Below are 25,408 nucleotides of genomic sequence, written 5' to 3'. Positions count from 1 at the left end.
AAAAGCAAACATTGGTATCAGTACTGTCAAAGACCTGTAAAGATCCGGGTTAGAATAGGTCTTCAGCAACTCATGCTTGCCGTAAAAGGCGACTATGCTTGTCGTAAGAGGCGATTAATGGGATCGGGTGGTCTGGGTGTTCCATACTGAGTGAGTGCATGTTTAGGTTTTATATTACAATCAGTCTTATAACAACTATTCCACAGTGGCTTTGAAAAGCCCTCAATTATAACCCTTAATAGGCTGTCATGCACAATCCTACTTAAAAATATCCTGATTAATTAGTCTGAAACTCTGACAATTCATAAACTAAAAGAGTCTAGAGATCTACTTTGAAATTAGTTCACTGCAATGGCTATTGGTAAACCTACCTGAATTTTGAGTTCCGGTATGGCTATCCTGATGTAGACAGTACCCGTCTGACTCTCTGGGGTGAAGGAGTTGTCCTCACAGTGGGAGTATGTGGAGTAGTTGGAGTATTCTCCCATTATGCCGTCACTGTCACTGCTGTCAATGTTGTCACAGTCACCGCCACGTGTCGCTTCCGACTGGTATCCTCACATTCTGACATCTTCAGCACACACGGTAACACAGGTATCCAGTCTTTATTACATGTTTACATCTGAAACAAATAAAACCAACAATAAACAAACAAATTAAACCAAAGTCCAACTTGTGGTATGTATTGACACTTCTGAATCCGTTAAGTCCCACTAATAGTTTCAAGTCCCACTATTAATTTCAATGTAGAATGTTGAATGCTCCTGGAAATGCATGAAAAATAATTACTCAAAATAAAACAATGACTCACTTTTGTCATATCAATACATAAATACAATCTGGCAAATGTCCAACTCTGTGATGTTGAAGGCAATATTGTACATAGAAATACCAATAAAGTGATATGTTTGGTGACATCTGTCTATGAAATGATATACACAAACATTTTTCACAGGCAAATAGTTCTATCACAGAAATGCTCCAATATAGCAATACCCATGGAACATTATCATTTCATACAAAAATGTCTGTCATTAACAGCAGCATATCTGTCATTTACAGATAAGAGTCAACAGTACTCAGAATGAAGGGGGTCCTGGGGTCGTTGAAGTTTGTTCCTATAGTATTTTTGAATCGAGGGAACCAAACAATTTCTTCAACTTAGGGTTATAACAAGGACCCCTGAAAAGTTTTGGACAATGCTCAATGTATTTTGGTAACAGAGATGTATTAAGTGTTATTATACACCCTGCCAAAGCTTCTTCATTCAGACATCATATCTGACTCTGACATCCACTATGACACAGACACAAACCATGACACAACTAGCCATGTCACAATTCCCAACAAGAAGCACACACCAACTCCATTAAACAAGACTTCATCAAATGCAGGTAGATGACAGATTCAACTGTACCTGAAGGTAACAGTGTACGTGGATGGCTAATTGGCTGCAGTAAGTTGTGCTAACAGTGACATGGAAGTGTTGTTGATCACAAGTGAGCAAGGCCACAGAAACAGTCACCGTAACCTGCTCTCCTCACTGGCAGATGCCATACAGCATACATGTACTCCCAAAGGTCAGGCTGTCTCCTCTACTACTAGCTAGCCTGGATGAATTGATGCTAATCAATAAGTATAATAGGCATATCAAACTCACTTCTAAAATTTACTAAAATTAGTCAAAAATGATAAAAGTGATTATGTAGAGTTTACAAAACTGAGCTTCATGTACCCATGGTGTGAACAAGTCCAGCATGGGAGTGAAATGTAAACACACAACCTACTGAGCTACCCAAGTATCGTATACTTGGAAGAAAGGAGGAGTATTATAATACCTGGTCTCTAGCATGCTATTATATTCACTCACCCGCCCACTCATTTTCCCATTGGTTCAAATTCACAATGTTAGCAATAGTCATCATGAGTGACAGAATTTCTGCCAGAAGTTAATTTGGTAACCTGTGACATCACTTGCCATAAAGGTGAATGAATAAATCATTTCAATATCTACTAAACATATATAATGCACTGTGAAAAAAATATCAAAATCTGAACTTATTTCCTTGTGACTATTCTTTTTCAAGAAAACAAAAACATGGGCAGTGTCAATTATACTATTGTTAGTCAATATATTAGTTGTTTAAGATTCATGATGGCTTTAATTGATAATTTGTGATAATCTGATAACAGATAGTACTGGTGTAAGTGTAAGGTAAACCACAAAACTGAGAGAATAGGAAAAAATCACCATTTGTCTTGCATTAGAACAATACACTTATAAGCACCTTAAAGATAAAGAATATCCCCATATACTAAAATCTCACCTTTGATTAGACACACATGTAAATACTTATGCTTTTAACAGTATTCTTACCACATCTTAAATTTACAATTATATCATTAGATCAAGTAAAAAACAACATAGCAAAAACTAAATAATATCCAAAATAAACATTTAAAGTGTTACCTCTTCCAAGTGTTCTGACAACCTTCTGAATAGAAAGCACGACACATGGCCAGGGTGACCATTACCTAATTCTCAACTCTTCACACAAAGTGAATGAGTGATGTATGTATGATTGTCCCCTGTACATAACATGAACTAAGGCTGGGCAGTTTTCTGACACTGATGTGTGTGACCAGTGATCTGGAGGTACACACAAGCAACAGCCTGTTTGAACACACCACATACCTCCTACGTTATACCTACATCACAGGGCTGAGACTGCTGATGGAGGTCGGGACTGCGTGGTAAGAAGGCTTATGTCACAGGTATGCATGTACACAGGAGTGGTCAGCATACATGTCTCATTGTAACTGTATGACTAATATGTCATCTCAAAGGGGATATGGATGCTACCATATTGCTGCTGTGTAACCCATTACCAGATTCAATTTCCCCCTACTATATTTGCAAAATTTCAAATTTCCTTGTCTTTTAGTGACATTTTAGAAGCTGTAGTAGTACTGTACTAATGAAGAAAGGGCTGACTTATGGATTTAACTTCCTTTGCAGTTTCAATGTGTAGGGTTCTGTACAGATGCTATTACCTTTAACAAGCAAGAGATGAACCATGTTCTCCCTAGTTGTTGATCACTTGCCTAAAGTACTAGCATCTGTACCAAAACATCACACTAAAACAAAATGTCACTTCAGGATAACATTTCACATCTGGAAATAAAAAAGGGGAAATTTTGTCAACTCTTATTTTGCAGTGAAATGTTCATCACCTGAAAATGTATATTTGTTACCAAAGATTGAATGGAAAAGCAATTAAACATGGTTGGTAAGCCTGAGATAAACTAAGGTGTTCTTATTAACACAAACTAAAAATCTAAAACTTCCAGTGTATGGTAAACATTGTACAGGAAGCAAACTTGTTAAAGGACTACCAAAAGAGGCCTCCCTCTACCATATTGCTTCAGTACCTTTGCCAACTGCTAATTGTAAACATGTCAACATCATAAGACCATGTCAAAACACGTAATCTGTTTATCTGGGTTCATTACGGGAAAGAGAAAACTTGGCTGTTCAGCTTGTGTTGTTTTCCTTCATCTTTCTTGTAACAGCTCACTTGCTTTGAATGTTCATGATGTATGAGGACCATGTACCAGTGTCAATGTTGTCGGTGCAGACCAACATCATGTTGCCTGATTCCTACCTCTTACACAGGGATAATCCTCACTAAATGTGAGCTCAAATGGGTTTTAACAACATGTTCAAGATTATTTTACTGGCATAGCAACATATACGTATGTGTGTGTCAGTGTGCTTGTGCATGTGCATGCATGTGCATGTGTATGTGTGTGTATGTGTATGTGGTGCGTGCATGCTCATACGCATCTGTCTGTGTGGCTCTTTGTACTCGTCCACTCTTATGCAAGTTTTATAGTGTTGGCCAACTGAGATGCTGCACTTTATCAAAGATATCCCACTCAGACATATCATATTGACTCCAAGCCAGCTAAACCTTGTCTTATCTCCTTAATGCCAAGCACCAGACAGTGTAACAAAAAGTACCATCTTTTAACATGTTTGGTATGACACGGCCAGGGGATCAAACCACCGACCTTACGCTCTCTTGGCAGATGCTGTATCTACACCAAAGGGGGTGGTCTTAATCCTCACTTAAACAGGATGTCCTAATGAGTGAGTGAGAGAGTGAGTTGGGTTTAACACTGTTGTGAACAGCATTCCAGTTATTTCACACCAGGTCAGCTTAATATTGGAAGAAAAACTAAAGGTATGCAGGTCTCAGACATTTAGCGCTTTGGTGAAACCCATGAGCACAGGTATGGTGTTGACAAACCTAGAGGCATAATTGTGGCAAACCGGGATTCAAACCCTCATCCCAGCATTAGAAATTGGCACTAGTCCTGTAGTCCTTGCAACAAAAGTGCCCAATAGTTAAGGTATCATAAGGACGAGTAGAAATTTGCCATTTATAAGGGTTTTGCTATATGTTATCATTATAAGGACTAGTGGACTAAAAATATTTCTACCCCTGTCATCCATAGGTTTCTGGCCTGCTTAAGGGATGTAACTCTGCAAGGCGACTTGCAGCACCTTAGACGACTGGGCCACCCATGCCCCCAATGTCCTAATAAAGGACTTTCACATAAAGCATTAAGGAATCTTAATACAAATGAATTTATATCAACATATTGACAAAAATATCACATATGTGCATAAGATTCACATCACAAAGGTCACCCTACCTATAAATGGGATATATTATTTCACTTGAGTCTTCATAAATTTATGAATGCCACCTTAACCTACAACACAAAATAATAGCTGTTTGTCATATAACAGCATAGAAATACTAAAACACTGATTGCCCATAACAAAGTATTGTAAAACACACACTTCCAACAACATATTAAAGGCAGTGTTGAAGAAAACAACTTTCAAATTATTAATTGTAGACCCTAAATCAAGTTACAAGATTACAATCATGCTGTAATATTCCTTACAAAATACAAAAGACACTAGCTCAAATGTAGGACCACACAGAGGAGAAAATACTATCTCACCTCAATTAATTATTACATTTCAGATTCAAGCTATACAACTGTCAAAGATCGGGGCAATGAATCAGATCATGGTGAAACTCATGTTGTTACAGCTGATGTCTATATAACTGCTGTTGGCCTGTAGCAATCATACTAGTTACTTGTGTGGAAATATTCCACAAAGGCATAATTGGCTAGATAGAAAATTTATATTTTTCTAACCCATATAGTTAATAACCATTATCATGATCTTAATATTGCAACGTTCAAGAATAACATATTGGCATGAGTTTAAAGTCAATCATTTCCAAAACTTCATAAATATTGCACCAATAATGTGTGCTACATACTAAGCGAACAAAACCTAAATTGTCATAAAGACTCCTCTTGACTATTTAAAGTCAATTGTTCTTATTCAAACTTGTATGTATAACTGTTGTAAGTATTAAAGTCTACATGATTATTCCATGAGTTAAAGGAACTACCAAAATCATAGCAGCCAACAAAATCATTAAACCACTTGAAGCAAAAGACAGAAAAGGACATAGAATCATACATGGTTTAAACACAACTGACAAACTGGGATTCTACATCAGAAAGAGGCAGTTCCCCAACTTGAAGAAATCATTGGTCCACTTGAAACATGCAGCAATGGATGTCTTGACAAACAAAACAATAACATTACTTCTGCTCACAAGACCAGTCTACCTTCATGTTAACATAGTCGTATAGCCCATGAGAAGTGACTTAACTTTTGTAGCTGGTCAGTGATGGCAGGTCACCTGTAGCTTTCAGCATGGTCTCACACAAGCCTGATTAATGTCACATATCAAAGGTAATGGATTCACTAAGTTATTTAAGAGATGCACGCAACATGTAGCAGTGCTGAGGCAAGTCAGAACAACCTTTCCAACAAATGTGGAACAATAGTTGCTCCACATCCACAATAGACATTACCTTAGAGCAGGAAGAAACTACAATGGAGTTTCAGAAGTAAAAGGCAAGTCTGCTGATGGAAGAGTTTGCTCAGACAGAACTGAAAGAATATGTTTCCAATTTCTGTGGATCATAATTCACTAATGAGAGTGGCACATGGATTTTGACAGCAAATTACCTGTAGACCCATCTCATTTGCACTTGACAGCTGTCATCATACATCTTATACAGCAGGTACCAATATAATGACATGTGTACTATTGACACTAGAGGCGTAACAATACAGTGGGGTCGCGATATGATACATATCCTGATGCTATAATCTTCCCGAGGCAAATGACTATAAAAGACCAGTTTCCATCCTTGCCGAACTAGGCTGGAATTTCCAGGCTCAATAAAAAAAGTGCCACCAGTGGCTATAACGAGTTATGTCCCTTCTCTGTCCCTCCTATTAACCAATTGGATTCCATCTCTCATATCACTTGCATTGCTTTAAACAGGCACCCAGTTAAGACGATCTGATCACTAATCAAAATATATGTTGTAATAAAACGGATCTTACCCTGCAAACTGCAATCACTTGAGCACCTTGATTAAAAACAGGAAAAGATTTGCAAAATATCTGTCGACGCCCAGTTGGCTGTACACATGCTTTGCAAATCCTGTAGTTGACCGGAATCTGCACACTGAAATCCATGTTGTTTACTTGATTTTGATTGGACTATGCATAGACTAATTAGTCCAGTCGAAATGTAACTCCAGAATTGATTTATTGTATCATGGACCTCGTATGATGATACAATACTGTATTGCAATATCTTTACAACACTAATTAAAACTGTAATCTAACCCACGTCATATATGACACGTGTTAGAATCAGGGATGGTTGGGTCTGTCAGCACCAAACCCGTAGTCATGGCTTGAACCAAAGTGGTTTTCCCCTAATTAGGGCTTTCCAGTCACAGTAACCTGAAATGCTGTGACATAACTGAGTTACAGTACTGTTCAACATGTACATGTACTGTACATCATGGCCAAGCCAAACTCATCTACTGGAATCCAAAGTCGTTGTTCATGTTTTCAACCATTTGCTTGCTTAGCCCAGACTTATGGCTAATGTCATATAGCTGGAGTATTGCTGACTACACCGTAAAACAACAATAACTCACTCACCCACCCAAGTCAAGCCAAGCCAATACACAACACCACATGTCTTAAGCTCCAACAAGAAAACTTATTTTGAAAATACAAGTATGTAAACCATTACAACTCACCCCGCAGCCATATTTCTTGTTAATGGAAGAAACAAGGGACCTTCACAGAAAAGTATATTACTAGAGTCAATGACATTGTCAAAGAGATACCAGCATTTATGTTCTAAACAATTTAGGAAGTTGTTTTGTCATCTAATCAGAGGTGTGTTCTGCTATCATCTTAGATATGGCTATCACACGTCCTTACGTCTAGTTCCTGCACACTGGGTGTTGACTGAAATACATAAGCTGAACTTAACAATCAAAAGCTCTCAGATGTTAGTTACCTTTAATATGGTAACCATAACAACACCATGCTCTTTAGTTGTTTGTCAGTTATGTAATATTAATGTCATGCTCTTTATCTGTCTATGTCAGTTATATATTTTGTTGGCACTTAACAATATTAAGTACTTTCTCAACATGTCAGATATGATATTGTTACCATACCAATGTCCTGTTGTGATCTACTTTAAAACATATATTCTCAGAATCATAGTTATCTGTGACAAAATAGGGCAAATTAGATTGTTACTTTAACCAAGGACATAGAAACACATTACATACCAGGTATTCATATAGGATCAACATTGATCTCCCAATCTTCAGATAAAATTCTTCCCATAGTTCCAACGACCAACCGATTGTGAGTTCAAATAAAGGTCCAATTATGTACAATTGTTTATGGTATCTCCTCTCTCCTTCTTCACTGACAACACTGCTACAAGCACTCAGCTATGTCCTGAATAACTGTGCTACAGTATATATATGTACAGGGCTGTTATCTACCGTATCTACACATGAACAGGGCAGTCAGGTATATATGTTCACTTGTCATGGGTTTTACATCAGCAATAATTGTTTCAAATATAATACAGTTCATTCGGTATAAAGTATATTTCGAAACGTCAACAACCTGATATTACAACAGCTATGTGGCCAAGAAGTGGTTTTCATTAAATAATCGCCACCTCCCTTCAGGTTATGACTACACTGCAGAGTATGGCAATGACTGCAAAAATTCACAGCTGCCCAAGATAAGTCTGAGTAATATATGTGTCCTGATAAGATTCAGGTAAGCTTAGGTAAACATAATCATGATAATGTAAATTATGAGATAACTGAATAGAAATGTCAGTGCCTTAGGGTATTCATATCTGTCAAGATGGATTAAGGAATAGTAAATAAAAAAAAAAGAGAAAGAATTTCCAGAACTTATAATCACAAATTACTGTAACATTACAGTGGTGACACTAGGAGTTGGTAAAACATCTGAGCATGTGTCTAGTTGATATCCTAACAATCTATGATCATTTTCATTGACCAATTTTATTAAATAGTTTATGTTTTATTAGGTAACACTGCAACCATATCAGGGCAGAATTAGCTTCAAACATATGAGGCACTATTCCCATGTTTACATGCAACATGTGAGGGCACTAATGAGGAAGCTATAAATTCATATATATATATGCACACTCAAGAAAGCGTCATCAGTTTATCATCAGGAAACAGATGCTTTTCTCCAGAATATTAAAATTAGAGCTTTCACTTTTCAGAAACATGTCATGAACATGAAACTGTTTTCAAGAAGCATGTTCTATGAAAAGAGAGGCTGTATTGTTAGAACTCAGAATGCTAAAGATGAATCAGGTCTGAATCAAGCACACCACCAGGCATGTTTTTTCCAGTGTAACTCCTTAACCTTTGTGTACAGTCCTGCAGAAGTGGCAAATCTCTCACAACACATCCTCTACTTAAACAACAGTGTGAGGAAAAAAGAAAATCATTTTTACAACTTCGACCACATCAACTCCACATGATGCTTCAGTCAATGGTATGACAGTGCTTGCTCTCTGAGTTGACCTTGACCCTAATTGAGCTGACAAGGGGCTTAAGGTCGTCTGTGGCAAACAAAGGTGGGTATTTTGTCAGCTTAAACAAGGGGATGACACAACCAGTATCCTCAGGGGGAAAACGACAGTCTGTGGCAGTCTTTGTTAGCAGGTTTAAGAGATGTACACGTGACCTTTGCAGTCAAAACTTCCTCATATTTGTCAATATAATACATATGATAATATCCTGTGTCCCATCCATGTGTGATTCTGTGAGGGAAACAGTGATTGATGTACACCTCAGTGATGTCGCTTAGAAGTGACTGATTGGTACCAAATTAAACCTGATTTTAGTTTCATGGCAAAATGTTGGACTTCAATTGTTATACTTTCAGTATTACTAATCTTCTTCTTAAAGCTGATAACACTTGACAGTTATCTACTGCAGATAGTTTATTTCTTTTGCTGATTTTACATTCTGTTGAATTGAATAAGTGCAACCCATGTGAAACCTCCATCAAACATGCATCAAATGCTTATATATATATATATATATATAGATATATATACAGTCAAGTCCCGTTAATCCGACATTGTTGGTTGCATATGTTTATGTCTGATTAACGAAATTAGGTGGTATCAACGTTTGTGATCGAAAATTGGACAACTACACGACAGATAATGATACGAACACGTAATAAAAAAAGGAAAAATATTCATATTGTAGTGTTACATTGTTAGCAGAATATGTTTTCTAATCATGCAACCTCTAAAGTTTAACACAAAACTACTGTTACGGATTGTATGACTGATTCAAAATACTTTTTTTAAGGCATAGTCTGGAATGGAAGTCGTTAATTTGAAACTAGTGCCGCAATGCTTAAGAAAGCTGCTTTTTTAGTGGCTAATGTCAACTTTCTGTTAGTAAAGTCATTGGTCGGTCAAAGTTCACGAAAGGTTGTCCTCAGCGGTAGCGAGTACTTGTATCCGATTTTAATGAGATTGAGGCAATCTAGGCATGTGATTAATCCTGTTTTGTTTATTTAAAGCAGTAATTGTTTATTGTTAAGCAAGTTTATCTCTGCGCCGACTCATCTTGCATCAAAACACGGGACTGTGTAGTCGCGAGCAGATGACCACGGAGTACGCTGATCACCGTGTCGGATTAACGAGACTGATTAATGAGTGATTTCAGCAATTCGTTGCAAATTAGATATGTCGAAGTTGGAGTGCGAGACTTTCTGATTAACGGGTCTAAATAGCACTGATTAAATCGGTTCCCATCATTTGTGTCGGATAAAGCCGATTGTCGGATAAACGAGTGTTGGATTAACGAGACTTGACTGTATATCACCTGTACCAACAAAATGAAACTAAAGTACCGGTACTTTTACATTTGATACATTGAAAATCAAATAAAGATGTCTAACAACATGAATACATTGTCTATCACAGTTAGAAAATGGTAAGATATAATGATTGTTGTTTAAACTTCAATGATTCTTGGGATCCACGTTTTCCTGTTTTCTTTATAAATGTTAGGACATTATTGAATATGATCATATTTACAAGAAATATGCCTTGTTAAGATATCAGTGTCAAGATTATTTGGGCCAAAGATTCTGGTGATCAAATATTTTCTTGTTTTCTTGATAAATGCTACACAGTGTCATCAAGACAATACTGACTAGGACCATGGTTGCAAGTGTCAACTTCTTTCCAGTTTATTTGTCTCAGAAATATTGGCAAAATACTTGACATGCAAGATGCATAAATGTCATTTACTGATTAGCAAACATGTAAACTCAACTACAACTCATAAAGGATCTGATAACACAAGTGAAAAAAAAAGCCAACTGGTTCAAATTCTATGAATTATGCTTTCCATGAAAACACAAAAGAATAGAACTTGCTTCTCGTCATTGCCAATGGACACTATGCACTTCTACAATGACACATCTAATATTGCCATTAATCCTTTTGAAAATAACTTTTTCCTAATAACGCCTGAAAAAATATTTCCTATGAGATAGCAATGCGATTTGTCACATTTTTTTTCACAGGTGAATCCATCAGGACGTGATTATGCTATCAGTGCTATGTTTACCATGTTATAAATAGACTGTATTTCATGGGTTGATTCATAACTTGCATGTTATGAACTCAGAGACTTGAGCAGAAGCACTAAATACCTGTGAGAATACATCTGATGTCCCCACACCTGTGGCAAGAGTGAGAGCAAACACTGAATTGTACAGCAGTACTGAGCAATCATAACTGAAATATTGCCCAGGTAAAGGCCACAGCCAAACATTTGTCAATATTGTTCACTCACAAAATCAAGCATAATAATGGCACAAATTTCCACTGCATAAACACAAGTCAGCATGCACACTTGAGCAGGTTGAGCCAATGTTGTAACATTATGGGTGTCAATAGGATGATGTTTTCCTGTATCTTGAGACCATAACAACAGGGACAAATGTACAATAAGACACAGGAGCATGCTTTACATGGATGAACTGAGACCAACATGTCGGAGATGGCTACCACATGTTTGGGAAGTCAATCTATGGTCATCTTGCAATAAAACGTTGGGAATTTTTACTGACATTTGCTGCAGACTTGTGGCTGAAGATCATCCTCTGGGCAGATCTAGATAAATTCCTACATACACCATGCAATAACATGTCTTTCCATTACTGAAGAATATGTCTCCAAAGATCTTTGTTCTTGATGGTAGAGAGAATTTTATGCTTGTAGTGCAAACTAAGTATAATAACCTACTTAATTCCCTGGTCAATGACACAAGTTTTTCTCTCATGATTAACAAACATTCCAGACATACTGACAAGCTGTCTATTTCACAAAATATTATTTGGGAACAATTTCAAATATGGTCATGTTCAATCCCAATATTTTGACATTAGAGTCTTAGCGTCTGTTGTCAATCGGACATTGTTTTGTGTCTTTGGTTGACCAGCAAGCATGATAAAATGAAGAAAAAACTGGTACACACACACCACATTTAGCCTTAAAGCTTGGTATTTAGCTGTGCATGAACCGTGTGTTAGTAGTTGGTAGGGGTGGTCAGTCTCCGTCAGGGGCAGTGTCAAGATCTCACCAGAACAGAATTCTCTCACACCTGGTCAATGGTAAAATCCACTTGAGACACGTTACGCCAACATGTGACATTCTAAACAGGGATTTGTTTTACATACTGTGGATAACTTCTCGCTCCTTTCAGCAACATGACAATTAACTCGATCTTCGTTATGAAACACAGAACAAACTGTATGTACTAAAGGTTTTAAAACAAAAAACTATATGCTTGTTTTTGTGAAACATTGTGATGAACATGTAAATGACAAACAATGCCAAATAGGAACACAAAGCTGTGAAATGAAAGTTGTGTTTTTGCATATTTTATATTTACCTTTTGACAATGAAGACAAAGCAATATGACAAAGATGCTACTGTTAATTATTGGATCAAGGCTCACCTTGAAGTAGATAATGAAGTTCATATACATGGACAATCTATAAGCAGTCTTTTTTATACAATCATACACAATGTTAAACACTAAGCCTTACATACTCGTATGTTCCATGACATTGGACTATTGTTAAAGATAACAAAAGATCTAAAAGAAATTAGTAACTTTTTTCACGTCTTATGTCGAAGGTGACGGATGTCTGTCACTGGGTATAAACAAAATGTTTCAACTTCTGACACAAGAAACTATGTTTGTATTCCTCAGTGACAGTACTTGTGGATTCACAGCTTACAAAACACCATTTACCATTTGTGGATCGTAATGCTTACAAAGTGAAAACAAAGTACATGTATACACTGTACACACATTCCAGACTAAGCATATCCTACCTGGGACCTACACGGACTTACAGTAGCATTATATCTACCTACCTAAATCTCCCAGCAACTGCAGTCTCTAAAACTATTTTCACCCCAGATTCAACTTTCCTCCATAAATAATTGCACCTTGTTTCATCCCTTGAGGACCCTGATGTCTGTAAGTCATATATGATGAAGTACAAGGACACCAAAAGCTAAATGCACTATGTTTGTACTGGCCTTAGCTTAGACAATATCAAAAATCCTAAATCTTACAGCTAACTTATAGTGCTTATCTCCCAAACTAGCACACTAAAATTTCATTAAAGCCATGGTCTACCCAAAAGCTAATTTTTTAAGTTTACAATTTACATTGTGTAAAGGAATGCCGTAATCATTATATCCATGGTACAGACAAGAGCTTAATTCTGAAGGTTTGCAGTAGTGTCTATCTCTCAACCCTGTGTACTTCATTAACCAGACAATATCTAATTCATGACCTCTGGTTCCATAAATTGGATTGCAAGTGCCTGGGTTGTTGTGACACTGCCTTCATGTATGTTCACAATCTTTACATTTGTAAGCAAAGCTGGAAATGTTGTTTAAGAAACCAGCTCTAGAAAAGTCCAATGGAGCTTCAAAATCCAATGATGATGATGAAGTTTGTATGGTACTCTGGCAGTGTTCAACATGGCTCTGTCCATGCAGGCCATGCAGTCAGACTATTGTCTCAGCAAAGCTTACATGTATGTATATTATGACAAATACAACTACAGCTACTAGAATTCATACACTAGATTTATTAAAAGACCTAGCAAGCTCAGAGACAGCGCTATGATAGTCAACTTCCATTTTCATATACTGTACATTTTCATCAGGTATATATTATCTCACAAGATTTCCGATCAATTTCTATTCTAGGACATTGTCATTTCAGTTTGGTAGCAGCATGGTAGAATGTCCTGTCACTATTTGCCTAAATTATGAAAATGTCCGTATGACATCTGTCTTCTACAAAGCACTGAACTTTTACATGAAATTACAGAATAAAATTGCTTGTAACTACCAAGTAAACACTTACCTCTGAGGTCTATATCATAACATCCACCTTTGTCTATTCACCTAACACAGTCATATATGTGTAGGAGAAACCATGTCTCTGAGGGATTACTAGAGATTGTAAACCCTCACATGAGGGACGTTCCCGAATGTGAGGGTTTACAATCTCTAGTAATCTCGAGGAGACATGGTTTGTCCAACTTATAAACTGACTCATCTCTTTTAGACAACGTTTTTAATTAAATAACTGTAATAAAAACTCTCAAATGTTCAATTAAACCGGTGACCTCGCAACGGTGCGAAATCTGCATGTGCATCTCGCAATGGCACGAAATCTGCACGTGCGTCTCGTAGGCTGTTCGTAGTTTTTGTTCTACCAAGCTTTACAATGATTGTAAGCCCTCCTGCGAGGTGTTACAATCGTTGTAATACTTCCTACAAGGTGCTACCACAACTTCAAAAACTCCATATCGAGTTACACAAACAGCCAGTAGGTTTAAAAAGATCAAATAAATAAAAGAGTAACATATGCCTACCCTGGCACTCACGTTTATCCACGTCTGTATCTGACCACTCTCATAACAAGGGCCAAGCTTTACATCAAGGTTATCCTAACTGAACAGACCATGTTAATGGCAGGACATAATCATAATGTAATGAAAGTAAACAGTCTTCACACAACAACAGAGAAAGTCTGTGTATACAGACAAGTTAACTGCAGCTTTGTGTAGCAATAACTCTGTTCATGCCTTCATGGTATATCAAATTAAGATATCACTCACACTAAACACACGCAAACTGACATTCATGAATTCACCACCATAATCTTACACAGGTGTTGTCTCACGGTCAAACTTCACCAAGGTTTTTGTTTTTCAAACCAGATAATAATAACACAATAATGTCAGACTTGTAACAATACACAATACAATTTTAAGCCTTGTGATACGATGTGTAGCCAATTACACCATGATTCAAGATATTCTTTCTTTATAATGTCACCAAAGAACTTTTTATAACATACAACATAACTAAAAAAATATTAACTAGCTTGTTGGCCACAATGTTTTGTGAACCTTGGCACATAATCTGAGATTCACATTTTCATTTTCTTTACAAATTGATAGGATAGTGTAGACCAATACAGCCCATGCAATTGGATGTGTGACATCGACTGCCTTTACACCATGATGCAATCAAGTTTTGTTTGTTTGTTTGTTTGTTGTTAACGTCACACTTAGCAAATATTCCAGATATATGACGGCAGTCTGTATAAATAATCAAGTCTGGACCAGATGATCCAGTAATGAGCATCTATCCACATAATTGGGATACAATGACATGCATCAACCAAGTCAGCGAGCCTGACCACCTATATGACAAGCATAGTCACCTTTTACGGCAAGCATGGGTTGCTGAAGTCCTATTCTACTCCGGATCTTCATGGGTCTGATGCAGTAAAGTAGATCATATTGTTACACCACCAATGTTGGTACACTATGATGTCCATCAGTCTGTTCAAATGACTCCTTGTCTCTGATACTGATTTGTGGCATTATTAATCGATTATAATCTGAACAAATGAAATTTTCTCAGCTATGAAAGCTTACTTGACCTTAATAAGACTAAATAAGCTTGGGCTTCCAACTAGTGGCACAAAGGACAGACCGCTATAAGAAATGAGTAACTGCTACAAGCACAACCAATACAAATAATCTATGGATGATTTCCGTTCCTCCTCACGGCTATCATTTTCATTGAGGTGTTATGTGTCCAATATTCAATGAAATGTGTCATTATATTGGATTCCTCTCACCAAACAGCCAAGTGATACCACAGTAGGAAAGAAAACATTCGTTCATATCAACTATTGATGAACTTATAGAGCAAGAGGTACTAATGTTAAACTGGTACCTAATGCAACATACAGAAGGTACATATAGATAAACCACTTTGGACAACTGTTCGTCACATGGGTAAATTGTGACAGGATGGTAGCACTGATATTTACAAGACCATAGTGATCAGGGTGACTATCACATATCATATCATGAACGTATCAAATATCTGTGTTCACATCACAAAGAGGATGCGGCATAAACATTTAACAATAGCAACTGACATGCAACTAGAACTGTGTGTGGCTGCATGGCTGAGGTGGCACATTCCTAAACAGAGTTGAGGGTCAATGTAAGGGACGCATGTTATTATTGTCAAATCAGGGGAAGCCTGATGATCACATTATTTAAACCTCCACACAAGCCTGGTTCCATTGCTAACATGTGCACATTTGTGAAAGAACTTAAATTTAAGGGCCGACCATTTGATATTGGGATGGGGGAGGGGGCGCTCGGACACTGTATCAAGATAAGATAATTTTTCAGCTACAGCTTGAAAACCAGATATTTTGTTGATTTAAAACTATGCGCCTGAATTTATTTTTATTTTTTTTGACAGTCAGAAGCATAATTATTTGTTTCAAGAATTTTTCGGGAACTATTTATTTTTTTTGTTAAAATCACAATACTGTATATAGTGTAACATACAGATGTGAGTATTTTTCACTGATTTTGTACATGGTGTAACCCACCAAGATGAGTACTTTACAAAGATTTTGTAAACACAGTGTAACCCACAGAGTTCAGAATTTTACAATGATTTTGTACACGGTGTAACCACAGCGGTCAGAATTTTACTATGATTTTGTACACGGTGTAACCCACAAAAGCAAGACACATTTATTTTACACTTATTTTGTACACTGTGTAACACACAAGGGTGAGTATTTTACACTGATTTTGTACATGGTGTAACCTACAAAGGTGAGTATTTTACTCTTATATTGTACACAATGTAATGCACAGAGCTGAGCATTCGACACTTATTTGAACATGATGTAACCAACAGATATAGAGGTGAAGACACCATTATTTTATACTGATTTTGTACATGGTGTAACCCACAGGTTGGTATTTTATACTGATTTTGTACATAGTGTAACCCACAGGTTGGTATTTTACACTGATTTTGTACATAGTGTAACCCACAGGTTGGTATTTTACACTGATTTTGTACATAGTGTAACCCACAGGTTGGTATTTTACACTGATTTTGTACATAGTGTAACCCACAGAGGTGAAGACACCAATTTAATTGATTTTGTACACAGTGTAACCCACAGATTAGAGCCCACACAACACACAACATGAAACTGAACACAGCCTGTGTGTAGTACATGTATATAATACCCCTTGATAACGTTAACTGATCGACTGCACAAAAATGAACTCATGTCAAGGTCACATTGGGACATTTAACTCATGTCAGTGCACTATTGCAGATTAAGATCAAAACAAGACATTTTGTATTTTTTATGCATCAAAATAGGACATCTAAGATTAAATGACACACATTTGTCATTGAAAAGGTTAGTGTTACCACATAATTAAGCTAATTACATGTATCATGATAATTCATGGCGAATAAATTTATGACATGTTATCACCTGAGTTGTGACCTACTTTTAATAAGGAAAACATTTTACATCACTGCAGCATAATCAAACTCAAATTACAATTACAGGTTACCTTTCCTTATAAACATAGACCGCTTTTCATAAATCATATAACCTCTTAGTTATGTTAAATAAAAAAACACATAAGTTTTGGGGTTTTTTAGGCAAAAGATAGTAACAATAAATACATCATGAACTGAAGCCTAGGTCTCTAACCCATCTGAACTTGAAATTTCAAACAGTCAGCTCAATATTCATCAAATGCTAAATAAACAGCAAAAACTAGGCATGAAAAGTTGATACACTGTTATATATCCGAACTGTAGGCACAACATCTGTGAGCAGATACCATAACAAACTACAAAACAAAAGTAACATACCTTGAAACGGTAATATCCAAACATTCAGACATTTGTGGACCAAACAGCAGTAAATCCACCATCATGATCAAAGTTTGCGACAGCAAACCATCACATCCCTTACAAAGGCTAATTAATTAATGATGAGGCGATTACAGCCTAGGGCACCTGCCCAATCCAGGGAACAATTGATTGATAGAGACCTGCCAGTAAAGTACCTGCCTTGGCAATGTTGTGGTCCAACTGTAGTTTGCCACAGTCTAGTCGTCCCACTACGGTAAACATGCTGCTGTGCCTAGCCAGCTATGCATGGAATGAGTCTGCTGCCCAACACTATCTCTGTGTACAGGGTTAAACATTGAGGCAAATAAGGTCTGCAAGTCTGAGAAAATATACACATCAGATTAGTAGAGACTAGTTAATGCTGCATCCAACTATTAAACTACTTAATCAAACAAGGATACCAAAGAGTATCATGAAACTAAGTAACGCCCTCATCAGACTAGAAGACTTATAGAGACATCATCAATACTTCAGATTAGTATACTAGTAGATACTCAACATAGTAAATATTTCATCAGACAAGTATAGCTACTAGTATACTAATACAACCTTTGTCAAACTAGTATGTCTTCTGTATACATGATACACTCATGATATCTTCATGTCACCTTATCAGTGAAAACTATTACTGCGGTTACAGTCTGTGGCAAAACATTTTGACCCAAGAAGACAATCGGACTATTGAAAACATGGCCACTAGCCCGGACTTTGGTTTACAGTCCCAAAAAGGTACATTATTTAGGGACCTGTATGCATATATATATATATATCAATCATGAGTTATGCAAATGTTATATAAAACATTAATGCCAAAGAATAACCAGTCTTCATCATCCGACAAAACAGATTCCATTGGACGTAAAAGAAAAACACCTGAGTGGTCAAAATTATATGAATGGATCACTGAAAATCAGTGATGACACAATGTGTTCACGAAGAAGGCAAGCATGCCCCACCCCACCAGCAGCACCCACCACCCACACAGTTTGCATAAGAAAGTATGTGCCTGTTGCCCGACATCCCTGGGTCTAAAAATGACTCCTCAACATCAACCCTGATGAAGATGCACATGTAAACCTGTTCGCCTACCAAAGGCTTATCTTGTTGTCTACTACTTTACCATATTTCCAGTGAGCTTGTGTATGCATTAATGTAGCATAAAGTTGTAGGATTAAAGCTGATTCATCAATACTGGGTGTGTTCAAATAAGGAATTCACTGACAGAAATAGCATTATGAAAGGAGATTTATATTGAAGCTGATGGCTGTTAAACATAAACACAGAAAATAATAATAGATGTATTATTCTTGGCTTGCAGTTGTCCTGCTTATGAGGAAAAGTGTTGCTATGAATGTGAATAAAGGAAGATAAATCAATTTGTTTAACCATTCATTACTTAAGCAATGTTAAGGTGAATGATAGAAATTACTGGTTGAGAGGAAATAGAACTTCACACTTTGTGTCATGAAATACAATAAAAAATAATGTCTCTTATCCTGAGCAAATATCTGAAATGCTATGATGCCAGATTTCTATGAATTATGTCATTTAAGCACACATACTCCTTCTGACTGATGAGAGCTAATTAGAAACATTAACATTCCTAAATACATGGTGTAAGATAAGATATGTAAATATTTGCAATAACATGTTCTGATGGATTGAGATTATTTACCACAAATACTTTCCTTAGCAAAACAAACTATAAATGTTTGCAAATATCACTCCCCTTTGGAGAATCAAGCTACTAAGATAAGTGTTGATGATCATGTGATAACAAGAATAGATTTCTTAACACATGTTTCTATTACCCTACCTTGAATTCACCTTGGATAAATCAAATCATACTGACCTCACTCTGACTAGCTGAAATATCCATCTCAGGGATTGAGTCCGGAACTACAAAACTCCAACAAACCACAGTGTTTCCGACATAATCCGGTATCAAAGGGTCAATAATGTGCGCCTTAGAGCAGATAACATAAGCATGATTAATTAATTAAGGCTTGGTCACCCATGGCTAGCTGTGTAGCATGAGAGGCGTCAACAAACATTAACGCAATGTCTCGACTAGCCTTGGGATAGAGGGAAAGTTGGGTTCCAATTACCTGACTGTGTCTACGTTATCAAGCCAATGCTATCACTCTTCTTAGCCTCATCAAATACAAGTTACATACAAAAGTTGTCCTGTAGTTCTGTGGGGTTTTGTTTAAACTAATACATGTTATGAAAAAAGGTCTACCTACCAACAATGTGCTCAAAATCCATGCAATCATAGCTGTAATATTTAATTACCAAGTTATTATAATCAGTGACCTCTGGGAACACAGTATTACACTTCTGGTGTTAGTTGTTCACCTCTTCATCTTGACAAAGGAAATACAAAGAAGACAACAGCAAAAGGAGTCATAATGACAGTACCACAGTGGTATAGCCATACAACAGCTATAACACCTTGATAAGGACATGTTACAGAGTTTGAGGCAGGAAATGCATATGCATTCAATCCACACATTTTCTAACAGCTTAATAGCATAGGCAACCAAATTTTCAATAGACTCTGGCGTAAGAATTTCTATGCTATCTTAAAACATGTTCACATTTCTCTTTAGGTCACAGAAGTTGCATAAATAACTGTTCGTCTCAAATAAACATGTAACAAATATCAGTGTGGAGTTTGAACTGACTCCCTGTACATGGCAAGCGTCCAAATAGGCCTATCTTTTCTCTTTATGTCAGGTCAGGGAGAATGCCTCTGAATAATTGACACACACTGGATATTTTTCACAGTGTTTGTTCAAATACTCTTGTATGTTTGGAAAGTCCCAAAACAATATGTTATAACACACATTATACACTGCCCAAACTGTACATCTGACATGACCCTGAACACTAAATCGTCTGTACACATGATACAATTTGTACCTACCTAATTCAGATCTTTACATAAACTAACACCCATCTTAGGTTGTGATTTTCTAAAATAGTTTTTTTCTTCATCATGTTAAATATCAAATACTTGTACTTCATGAATGCTATTTTAGCACTGGATGCAATGCCAGAAGCTCAATATTAAAAAATTATATGCAACAATTTTATCAAACTATTTTTAAGAAACAAAAACCTTCCTAAAAATGTTAAATTCAAAATACAGCATTAATCGAAAGACCATAATTGACAAGTACAAGGATCAATGTATTGATGGGGGATTATATCCTGAAGTAGATACACAGACAAATTAAAGAGTTGCTAATTATCCTGACAATTGCAGGAAGAGTAGGCATAACACATGATATGTCGCAGTAAATCCATACTTGTCCTCCTGAGCAGACATGTAGATTAAATCGTTTGGTAAATAGTTCCAATTCAAAAGAGATAGCATTTCAAAGGAGCTCCATGTGTTTTCTTATTGTATTCAATAATTGCCACACATAGTGAGCATCTGCCTATACACCAGAAGGCCATTGGTTCAATCCCCTGGCTGCATCACACCAAAAGACATTTAAAGTTTGTACTTGTTGTTACCTTGCCTGGAATAAAACAAGGATGGTTGGCTGGCAGTCACTAAATTGTGTCTGAGTGGGGTGAAAATGTTAAAACTGAGATATGGTATATCAGTTGGCTAGGTAATAGTGCAATAACCTTGAATGTGATGATAAATCATACTTCAACAAAAAAATGAGTGAATGAATGGGTATGGTTTTATGCCACATACTTTTTCAATGTTCCAGCAAGCCATATCCCAGCTTGGGGAGGGGTGATGATGGACACACCAATAGGCTTCACTCATTGCTCCCAATCTATCTTTCTTTATGTGATAAGTCACAAGAATTATATGCCATGAGAACATACTGCCAAAAAACTTGACTTTCAGAGTGTGTGAGTGAGTTAGGTTTAACACCACTTTGAACAGTATTCTAGTTATATCATGGCGTGCCAGCTTAATGTGGGAGGAAAACCTGAAGTGATGTAGGTCTCAGACCTTTACCAATTTGGTGAAACCCACGAGCATGGGTATGGTACTGACAAACCTAGAAACATAATGGGGGTGAATTGGGATTCAAACCTATTGCTCAAGGGATGCAACTCTGCATAGCGAATAGAAGACTGGGGCCCCCCTTGAATTTTAGAAAACATCTTGTCATGTCAAGTGTATATAACTGTATACCATACCATAACACTGCTCTGAATTTACAAGACAACTTGTGCATGAAGTGAAATCATGCATTACAAAACAGATCACATATCAGAAAATTGGAACTGCAATTTCTTATTCCAGCTAAATAATTATGGCATAGAGCATGTTATGGGTGCAGTTTTGACATTCTGGCAACACAGAAGGAGGACAAACACCTCATGTGAGCACTCTGTTCAGCATTTTAAGTGTTCCAGAAAATACAAAAATAACATACAAACCATGTTCACTATAAATAAAACTTGAACTTGAAACACAGCAGATTAGTTTCTCATCTTGCTCTAGAGCTGGATAATTTGAACTTGACCATTCAAACAGCTGCCATCACTTCACCGTGTGAACTTGACGAAGATATCCAGGCCAACGACTTCACAAACACACAAGAAGATGTCTCAATACACAAAACTTCCTCACCACAGTTACCACCATACAATCCACTTCCCAACACAACTCCTACATTCAATGTATGGTACTACGTATCAGCACTTTTCTCCAGCAACGTCTACACACAGGGTGCTAGACACAGCATCAACACCGACAACTCTCAGCACAACACTCCCTCTGTGGTCAACTAAGTCCTCCGTACCTACACGTAATCCTTCTTCTCAGTAGCTGCACACAACCAGGAATGGAAGGCTGGCCTTAGCAAGCAAACAGTGTGTGGAGATGGGAGTCTGAAGAGCCCACAATGACCACACCGTCATCCTGTTGTCCAGCTGTGTCACTGACCCATCTACAGACATCAATCATTCATGTACATTCTTGTCTACATTATCTAATAAATCTCCAACCATACCCACCTAACAGCACTTTATTAATATGGCTCCAGTATTGCAACCGAGTGATATTCTCATCTTGCATTACTTAATTGATAAACCCATTACCTTGATAAATATTTCAATTCTCTAAGTCATAATGAAATATTTCAGGGGAGTATATCATTCATATCATCAGTCAACATTTTCATGGTAATCACATTGATTATGTACAATAAACTTCCACCACAATTGCACTTTGAAATCAATAATTCACTAAGAGTGCTTCAACACACAAAGGTAGCAGTTGATGAATGAGATGCCAATCTATTGACAAAAATTACAGATGAATCATCTCAGAGAATTAATTCAAAGTTGTAATCTACTTCACTTCAGCCCAGAAATTAAGTAATAAATATGCTGAGCGAATTCTACGAATGCAAATCTACCTTCTTCACTTCCAGTCCTGATTTACCTTCAGCACAGATAAGTTACGAGTGAGCAAATGGATATTGCTTAACAATGAATCAACCATTTCTCAGCTTTTCAAGAATCACTGATTTTATCTGGCAATATAATAAACAATGAAATTTTTACATTTTTCTAAGGATTTAACTAAGTGCACATAACAAAATTGTTCAATGCTTACATTATTGGTTAATTGGTGTATTGTTTTAACTATTATACCATGAAGTGGGCAGCAGTGCAAATGCCACAAATGGTATTTACCAGAAGGACATTTTGATATTTATAACCAAACTGTAAGCCAGAAGAAAATTACATTCAAAGCCTGCCATATTTTGTAAAATTAACCTTTGCATCATAAAGCAAACAGACATTTAAATCATCAGCTCTCAAGTGACGTTTCTTTCTGACTTGATACCATTTGACAAAATAGTAAGATAAGCAACACACTCAACATATCTGACCTCATGCTGTATCTTTCATACCATGACTCACATGACCTACCAGTACTTATAAACATTGCTACAATCACTGACAGAGCATTCATTCAACAACAACACATTCTTACTGAATGTGTGAATGCAGTTTTAGCCATGTACATCAAAGTTATATCATTGCAGCCTGCAAAACACACAACAAACAGTTGATAGAGTTTATCCACATCACATGGTTGCAATGACAACCTCCATAACCAAGTTCACACAGCTTGTCGTAAGAGGTGACTAACATGATCGGGTGGTCAGGCTCACTGAGTTGGCTGATGCATGTCATTGAATCCCAATGGCATGGATCGATACTCATGATGTCAATCACTGGATTGTCTAGACCAGACTTGATTATTGACAGACCGTCGTCATATAGCTGGAATATTGCTGAGTGCAGAGTTTAAAAACATGAAACAGTTGACACAGAAACAGGTTTACTTTCCATTTAAATGAATTATGAATTACCTATATTCATGCATGACAGTTACTATGTTCCCACCATATTTTTGTTCTTGAAATGGCTAAGAACTGTCAGAAAGAAAGTGGCTGTTCATTTCATGTGTTAATAGTGTCTTGGTTTATTATCTTTGTTTGATAGCCAAATGTTTCAATCAAGTAAAGGTCTAGATGAAGATAATTCATTTAAATGCAGAGTAAACCTGTTTCAGTGTCAACTGTTTCATGTTTCAGTTTCATGTTGTTTTACGCCGCACTCAGAAATATTCCAGCTACCGGTATATGACGGTGGTCTGTAAATAATCAAGTCTGCACCAGACAATCCAGTGATTGCCATCATGAGTATCGATGTACACAATTGGGGTACGATGATATGCATCAACCCCGTTAGTCACCTCTTACGACAAGCATGGGTTGCTGAAGACCTATTCTTACCCAGATCTTCACAGGTTTTACTCACTCTAGGATGGCAACTTTCATTAGGTACATCAAAGATGGGAAAATGTCAAAAAAGATCTGAAATGAATTCAATTTGTGAACAAGGTATTGGTTGAGCAGTGATATCTTCATGGTGGATACTATGCAATAGCCATCAAACCTATAAACCTAAATCCCCAGCATGACGAGAGGACACTTTAACCAGCAGACTACCCGAATGTACATCCACGATAAACACACCATATAGGTACGCAATATACTGTGACAAACTCTCAAACGCTTATCTATATACTTAACTTAACTGGGATTACCAAACATGCTTAACACACACCTGTAAAATCTGAAGTTTCTTCCTCCCTGATGTGAATCAAAATGGTTGTAGCTTGAGGTAGAGAGCAAAGTGTGGCCAGTAATCTATCAGAACATATCCTCTGCCAAATGGCCCTCAACTCACAATCATTTATTATCACCAACAGATAGCAGGGTGATCAAACACCAGCCTTTACTGATAAAGTCTGCTGAAAGATCTCAAATATCAATAAATCTCTGCACTAGAGAAATCACTTGTGATATTTACACAGTAGACATGAAGGGTCTAACATGTATCTGCAGACACAAAACTTCATAAACTATTTCAAAATTCATGGATAAGACGTTTGGATACAAATATTTATTTTAAATACAAGTGGTGCTGAGTGGAAATTCAACTGGTAAATATAT

The 25,408-nt window shown here is 36.9% G+C and overlaps 1 protein-coding gene across 3 annotated transcripts in view; it reads right to left on the bottom strand.

Annotated features, from left to right (window-relative positions):
• The window catches only part of LOC139473545 (SH3 and multiple ankyrin repeat domains protein 3-like), a 129,010-nt gene that overhangs the window by 88,134 nt on the left and 15,468 nt on the right, over positions 1–25,408 (bottom strand). For all 3 annotated transcript variants that reach the window (XM_071256184.1, XM_071256185.1, XM_071256186.1), the window contains exon 2: positions 372–622. In XM_071256184.1, the coding sequence (XP_071112285.1) occupies positions 372–488 (117 nt within the window). In that variant the 5' untranslated portion in view covers positions 489–622. The remainder of the gene's footprint in view (positions 1–371; positions 623–25,408) is intronic.

This window comes from Haliotis cracherodii, unplaced genomic scaffold (genome assembly GCF_022045235.1).
Source record: "Haliotis cracherodii isolate W230 unplaced genomic scaffold, xgHalCrac1.p SCAF_3, whole genome shotgun sequence".
Classification (NCBI taxonomy): domain Eukaryota; kingdom Metazoa; phylum Mollusca; class Gastropoda; order Lepetellida; family Haliotidae; genus Haliotis; species Haliotis cracherodii.
The sequence above is the reverse complement of the archived record's forward strand: the minus strand, read 5'-3'. Positions and strand labels throughout refer to the sequence as shown.